General features: G+C 46.9%; 1 protein-coding gene across 1 annotated transcript in view; it reads right to left on the reverse strand.

Moving 5' to 3' along the window:
- The window catches only part of LOC130107943 (dual specificity protein phosphatase 7-like), a 12805-nt gene extending 5568 nt beyond the window's left edge, over positions 1–7237 (reverse strand). The window contains exon 1 of the mRNA XM_056274760.1: positions 6722–7237. Coding sequence (XP_056130735.1) covers positions 6722–7115 — 394 coding nt within the window. The 5' untranslated portion in view covers positions 7116–7237. The remainder of the gene's footprint in view (positions 1–6721) is intronic.
- Positions 7238–8279: the final 1042 nt, after the last annotated feature.

Consider the following 8279-nt stretch of genomic DNA (forward strand, 5'->3'; position numbering starts at 1 on the left):
ATGTTGGTGAAGGGAACAGGGGTGATGAGGAGGTGATGGGTAGGTATGGAGTCAAGGAGAGAAATATGGAAGGACAGATGGTGGTGGATTCTGCAAAAAGGATGGAAATGGCTGTGGTGAATACATATTTCAAGAAGAGGGAGGAACACAGGGTGACGTATGAGAGTGGAGGAAAGTGCACACAGGTGGACTATAGATTATGTAGAAGGCGCCATTTAAAAGGGATTGGAGACTGCAGGGTGGGGATTGGAGACTGCAGGGTGGTGACAGGGGAGAATGTAAATAGGCGGCATCGGATGGTGGTCTGTAGGATGACTTTGGGGACCAAGAAGATGAAGAGAGTGAAGGCAGAGCCAAGGATCAAATAGTGGAAGTTGAAGAAGGAAGACTGTTGTGTGGAGTTCAGGCAGGAGGTAAGACAGGCACTGGGTGGTAGTGAAGAGTTGCCAGATGGCTGGACAACCACTGCAGAAATAGTGAGGGAGACAGCTAGGAAGGTACTTGGTGTGTCATCAGGACAGAGGAAGGAAGACAAGGAGACTTGGTGGTGGAATGAGGAAGTACAGCGAAGTATACAGAGGTAGAGGTTGGCAAAGAAGAAGTGGGACAGTCAGAGAGATGAAGAAAGTAGACAGGAGTACAAGGAGACACAGCGTAAAGCAAAGAGAGAGGTGGTGAAGGCAAAGGAAGAGGCGTATGGTGAGTTGTATGACAGATTAGACACTAAGGAAGGAGAAAAGGACTTGTACCAATTGGCTAGACAGAGGGACCAAGCTGGGAAGGAGGTGCAGCAGGTTAGGGCGATCAAGGATAGAGATGGAAATATGTTGACAAGTGAGGAGAGTGTGTTGAGAAGGTGGAAGGAATACGTTGAGGGCTGTTGAATGAAGAAAGTGAGAGGGAGAGAAGGTTGGATGACGTGGGGATAGTGAATCAGGAAGTGCGGTGGATTAGCAAGGAGGAAGTGAGGGCAGCTATGAAGAGGATGAAGAGTGGAAAGGCAGTTGGTCCTGATGACATACCTGTGGAGGCATGGAGGTGTTTAGGAGAGATGGCAGTGGAGTTTTTAACTAGATTGTTTAACACAATCCTGGAAAGTGAGAGGATGCCTGAGGAGTGGAGAAGAAGCATACTGGTACCGATTTTCAAGAACAAGGGCGATGTGCAGAACTGTAGCAACTACAGAGGTATAAAGTTGATCAGCCACAGCATGAAGATATGGGAAAGAGTATTAGAAGCTAGGTTAAGAGGAGAGGTGATGATCAGCAGCAGCAGTATGGTTTCATGCCACGAAAGAGCACCACAGATGTGATGTTTGCTTTGAGAATGTTGATTGAGAAGTATAGAGGAGGCCAGGAGGAGGTACATTGGGTCTTTGTGGATTTAGAGAAAGCTTATGACAGGGTGCTGAGAGAGGAGGTGTGGTATTGTATGAGGAAGTCAGGAGTTGCAGATAAGTATGTAAGAGTGGTGCAGGATATGTATGAGGGCAGTGTGACAGTGGTGAGGTGTGTGGTTGGAATGACAGATGGGATCAAGGTGGAGGTGGGATTACATCAAGGATCGGCTCTGAGCCCTTTCTTGTTTGCAATGGTGATGGACAGGTTGACGGACGAGATCAGGCAGGAGTCTCCATGGACTATGATGTTTGTGGATGACATTGTGATCTGTAGTGAGAGTAGGGTGCAGGTGGAGGAGAGCCTGGAGAGGTGGAGGTATGCACTGGAGAGAAGAGGAATGAAAGTCAGTAGGAGCAAGACAGAATACCTATGCGTGAATGAGAGGGAGGACGGTGGAATGGTGAGGATGCAAGGAGTAGAGGTGATGAAGGCATATGAGTTTAAATACTTGGGGTCAACTGTCCAAAGTAACGGGGAGTGCAGAAGAGAGGGGAAGAAGAGAGTGCAGGCAGGGTGGAGTGGGTGGAGAAGAGTGTCAGGAGTGATGTGTGACAGAAGGGTACCAGCAAGAGTTAAAGGGAAGGTTTACAAGATGGTAGTGAGACCAGCTATGTTGTATGGTTTGGAGACAGGGGCACTGATGAAAAGACAGGAGGTGGAGCAGGAGGTGGACATATTATGATATCAGAAGCTTGGCTGTTTAGTCATGTTCTTTTGCATCTGAATAGACAGTTTTGGATTGTGGTGTCCCATCTGCTCGGTCCTTACATTAAGCAGAACTTATTTCCAAGTGTATCTTTGCCCACATTATATGATGAATATTTTCTGATGTGGTTTTGTAACTACATCGGCTTTTGTCTGCCGTCGTAAATCTTGGTGGGTCTATTTTCCCTCATTGGGAGAAATTAAGTACATCTTCTTTTTTAGCCAGGGGTCAACTGTATCACAAAGCACAGTATGCAGAAACTTGCCCTAAAATATCCACTGAGTGGAATTCTGTTATTACTGATATCAGCTTGAGTCCAACACTTCTTGCCATGTGAGTCACCGTAGACGGACTAAATCGAGGCTGAATGTTTAGTCAGATGACGTGTGGGTGTGTTGAAAGAGGAAACTCTCTGCTCTTGGTGCAATGACTGCTGATTTCCAAAATTACGTGTTACTGAATCAATAGACTGTCTCCAGCTTTAAATTCCTCGGAGTCCACATCAGCGAGGACCTTTCCTGGACATTAATCACCCAGGCCCTTGTGAAAAAGGCCCAGTAATGCCTGCATTTCCTGAGGAGGCTGAGGAGCGCCCGTCTACCCCCCAGAATCCTCCCCAACTTCTACCACTGCACCAAAGAGAGCATCCTGACCATCAATGTGGTACGGCAGCTGCTCCTCAGTAGACCAGAAAGCTCTGCAGCGGGTCGTGGAGGCGGCCCAGCAGACCACCGGTACCCAGCTCCCAGCCATACAACAGATTTATCGGCGCCCGGGTGGCGTAGCGGTCTATTCTGTTGCCTACCAAGATGGGGATCGCCGGATATTATAAAACATTTTATACTCCAGCTCTTTTTGTTAACTTATTTTAGCTTTTGGTCTTCATGTGTGTGTATCGTATAGTGTGTTTGCTGTGTTTGTGTGTCTGTCTTGCACTGTTTGGTGAAGCCGCAGCCTCATTTCATTTTACACACGTGCCTGCACATTGATTAATGACAATAAACGGAACCGAATTAAATGACGTCTGTAATGAAAACAAACAAACAAACAAACAAACAACCTGTGGCCGCTCACAAAGCCGTACTGACAGAAGTGCTGACACTGAGCCAGCGTCCGCCCTCACAGGCTTCCGTCATGACGTCATCAGACACGTCACCACGGCCGACACGAAGGAGGAGCCGTCTCTTCTCAACTCTATCGCTTCTATTTGCTGACGTCATCACTCTGTTTTTACATCTTGTCGGCAGTTTCGCCTCTGTTTTAAAGGCGATAAAGAACAAATCAGTCCCTTCTTCTTCTCTTTCTGTTCAGTCAGGGAAACCAAACACGTGTCAAGTCGACATGGCGCCGCCGTGTGGCAGCTTCCAGTCACAACGCGTTTAAACCTTTTTTACACAAACACGTTTTATTCCTTTAACAAATCATTCCTGCTTTTTATTTCCACCAGCAGCATTTCACACATTTCCTCAAGTTCCCCAAACTAAACCAGACTAAACTAAACCAAACCAGACTAACCCAAACCAAAGTGAACCAGACTAAACCAAACTAAACCAGACTAAACCAAACCAGACTAAACCAAACCAAAGTGAACCAGACTAAACCAACCTAAACCAAACCAGACTAAACCAAACCAAAGTGAACCAAACTAAACCAGACTAAACCAAACCAAAGTGAACCAGACTAAACCAAACCAGACTAAACCAAACCAAACCAAACCAAACCAAACCAGACTAAACCAAACTAAACCAGACTAAACCAAACCAAACTAAACCAGACTAAACCAAACCAGATTAAACCAGACTAAACCAAACCAAAGTGAACCAGACTAAACCAAACCAGACTAAACCAAACTAAACCAAACCAGACTAAACCAAAGCAGACTAAACCAAACCAAAGTGAACCAGACTAAACCAACCTAAACCAGACTAAACCAAACCAGATTAAACCAAACCAAAGTGAACCAGACTAAACCAAACTAAACCAGACTAAACCAAACCAAAGTGAACCAGACTAAACCAAACCAAAGTGAACCAGACTAAACCAAACCAAAGTGAACCAGACTAAACCAAACTAAACCAAACTAAACCAGACTAAACCAAACCAAAGTGAACCAGACTAAACCAAACTAAACCAGACTAAACCAAACCAGACTAAACCAAACTAAACCAAACCAGACTAAACCAAACTAAACCAGACTAAACCAAACCAAAGTGAACCAGACTAAACCAACCTAAACCAGACTAAACCAAACCAGACTAAACCAAACTAAACCAAACCAAACTAAACCAGACTAAACCAAACCAAAGTGAACCAGACTAAACCAAACTAAACCAAAGCAGACTAAACCAAACCAAAGTGAACCAGACTAAACCAAACTAAACCAGACTAAATCAAACTAAACCAGACTAAACCAAACCAAAGTAAAACAGAGTAAACCAAACCAGACTAAACCAAACTAAAACAGACTAAACCAAACTAAACCAGACTAAACCAAACTAATCCAGACTAAACCAAACTAAACCAAACTAATCCAGACTAAACCAAACTAATCCAGACTAAACAAAACTAAACCAGACTAAACCAAACTAAACCAGATTAAACCAAACTAATCCAGACTAAACAAGACTAAACCAGATTAATCCAGACTAAACAAGAATAAACCAGACTAAACCAAACTAAACCAGACTAAACCACAGGCCTTTTAAAGACAAATGTTGTGTGATCACGTGCACGTTACTGTGCACATCTTTTACACGTGTTAAACTCCAACAGAAATACAATAAATAAAGGAATGAGGTTCGGCACGGTGTTCGGGTTTATTCCCTTTAACTCGTAGAACAAAGTTAGTCACGTTTATTAAACCCACTACTCCATATTTAACCCACTACTCCATATTTAACCCACTACTCCATATTAAACCCACTACTCCATATGTAACCCACTACTCCATATTAAACCCACTACTCCATATTAAACCCACTACTCCATATTTAACCCACTACTCCATATTAAACCCACTACTCCATATTAAACCCACTACTCCATATTTAACCCACTACTCCATATTAAACCCACTACTCCATATTTAACCCACTATTCCATATTTAACCCACTACTCCATATTAAACCCACTATTCCATATTTAACCCACTACTCCATATTTAACCCACTATTCCATATTTAACCCACTACTCCATATTAAACCCACTATTCCATATTTAACCCACTACTCCATATTAAATCCACTACTCCATATTTAACCCACTACTCCATATCTAACCCACTACTCCATATTTAACCCACTCCTCCATATTAAACCCACTACTCCATATTAAATCCACTACTCCATATTTAACCCACTACTCCATATTTAACCCACTACTCCATATTAAACCCACTACTCCATATCTAACCCACTACTCCATATTTAACCCACTACTCCATATCAAACCCACTACTCCATATTAAACCCACTACTCCATATTTAACCCACTATTCCATATTTAACCCACTACTCCATATTAAACCCACTATTCCATATTTAATCAACTACTCCATATTAAATCCACTACTCCATATTAAACCCACTACTCCATATTTAACCCACTACTCCATATTAAATCCACTACTCCATATTTAACCCACTACTCCATATTTAACCCACTACTACATCGTTTATTAAACCCAATACTTCGTCTGTTTTGTTGAACGCAAAAAGGTGTTATAAAAGTTTTATAAAGGTGTTATAAAGGTTTTATAAAGGTGTTATAAAGGTTTATAAAGGAGACTTGTCATTTCCTTTAGTGAAGTAAAGTCGTGTGGACTTTGACAGAACAGTAACAGGAGAGGAGTGTTGGTTCTGATCAGCTGAACACACTCAAACCAGCATAACAAACCAGTCTAACGAACCAGTCTGACAAACCAGTCCGACAAACCAGCATAATAAACCAGTCTGACAAACCAGTCTGACAAACCAGTCTGACGAACCAGTCTAAACGAACCAGCATAATAAACCAGTCTGACGAACCAGTCTAACGAACCAGCATAATAAACCAGTCTGACGAACCAGTCTGACAAACCAGTCTGACGAACCAGTCTAAACGAACCAGCATAATAAACCAGTCTGACGAACCAGTCTAACGAACCAGCATAATAAACCAGTCTGACGAACCAGTCTGACAAACCAGTCCGACAAACCAGCATAATAAACCAGTCTGACGAACCAGCCTGACAAACCAGCATAATAAACCAGTCTAATGAACCAGTCTAACGAACCAGTCCGACGAACCAGTCTAACGAACCAGCATAATAAACCAGTCTGACAAACCAGTCTAACGAACCAGCATAATAAACCAGTCTGACGAACCAGTCTAACGAACCAGCATAATGAACCAGTCTAACGAACCAGCATAATAAACCAGTCTAACGAACCAGTCTAACGAACCAGTCTGACGAACCAGTCTAACGAACCAGCACAATAAACCAGCACAAGTCTGTGGACGCGTGAGCGCTGGTAGGGGACCACCAGAGCTGGGCAGCAGTGAACACTGGTGCTGGACTGTTCTACGGGGACAGCTGGTGGGGGTGACGGTGCACGTTAACCGGACCACCTTACCGTCCAGGTAGAACGCCTTGCATCCGTCCTCCCGGAGCTTGTGCAGCAGCAGGCCCAGCACGGAGCTCCCCGGCCCGGCCTCGTGCCGCCCTCCGGAGCCCTGCTCGTCGTAGAGGACCACCACCTCCGTCTTGCACCGCCGGACGAAGCGCTCCTTGTCCTCGTGGTTGGGGATGATGGAGCGGAGGGGCAGGTTGCCCTTCTTGAGCCTGCGGAGCATGAGGCCGGGGATGGCCAGGTTGATGGAGGTGTGGATGTGGGAGGACTCGTACAGGTCGTGGGAGCGGAGGTCCAGCAGGAGCAGCGCCGCGCCGCCCTGCAGCTCCTCCTGCAGCCATGCCGCGCTCTTCCCCGACATCGTCACCGCCGAGCCGCTCCAAACGCGGATTCTCATCTGCTCCGCCCGGGCCGACGCAGCGAGCACGCGAAGCACGGGAGAGCAACGGGAGACGGGGCAAAGAAACCGCGGCGCCGCCGAACCGCGCTCCCCGGCGGCGTGCGGAGGGGTCTCCTCCTGCCCGCTTCACTCCGCCGGCGGCGCAGCGCTCCTTCCGATCCCAGCCCACCTCACACCACCCGTGAAAACACAGTTAGGACCACCACCACCACCACCACCACCACCGCCGCCGCTGCTGCTGCTGCTAAAAATAACAACCATAACAATCACAAAATCCGCCTGGCTGCTGGTTTATGGGTCAAGATTCAGGTTCGGAGGAGGCTGTGTTCTGCTCCCTGTTCTGCTCCCTGTTCTGCTCCATGTTCTGCCCCGTGTTCTGCTCCATGTTCTGCTCCGAGTTCTGGTCCGTGTTCCGCTCCGTGCGGTGGTCGTGCTGCTGCTCAGTCCTGCCGGCGGGCGGGCGGACGGAGCGCCGTGGCGGCGGGCGGCGGGCGGTGCGGGCGGTGCAGCCGCTGCGGGGGCAGCAGAGTGGCAGCAGAGTGGCAGCAGGGCGGAGCTGCAGGAGCTTTAAAGATGCAGGGGGGAAAAGCCCCGAGACGAGCTGCTGCTGCTTAAGCGACACGCTTCCGTTCAGCAAACAGCGACGCTCACGTCAGGTCTCCTCCGCCGCCGCCGCCTCCCCGGCAGGTTGCAGGAGACCCGTTTAGCTGGGAACCTTTGACTCAACTTACGGCTAAAATGTGTAACGTGGTTTCCAAGTAAACACCGTCCCCCAACTAGTTCCTTATTGTGCGTTGTAGGTGTAGTTCCTCACAGACACACGACTTCCTCACACACACCACCTCACGTCTTCCTGCATGTCCGTAGACGTTTGACTTTATTCCGTAACAAGTAGGCTGATGCTATGTCCTGCATTACTAGCATGGCAGGGCACAGACTTCCTGAGACAGGAAGCAGAGTGTGAGAAATCCACTGACCTTCAGCAGGCCTGCGTCCGAATAACCACACTACCTCCATACATACCATGTCATGTACACTTCACTATCCATTCATTCATTTATTCATCATCAGCCACTTCTCCGGGGTGGGGTCGCGGTGGCAGCAAGCTAAGTAGGACACTCCAGACCTCCCTCTCTCCAGCAACGCCCTCCAGCTCTTCCT

The sequence above is a fragment of the Lampris incognitus genome, chromosome 2, assembly GCF_029633865.1.
Source record: "Lampris incognitus isolate fLamInc1 chromosome 2, fLamInc1.hap2, whole genome shotgun sequence".
NCBI lineage: Eukaryota > Metazoa > Chordata > Actinopteri > Lampriformes > Lampridae > Lampris > Lampris incognitus.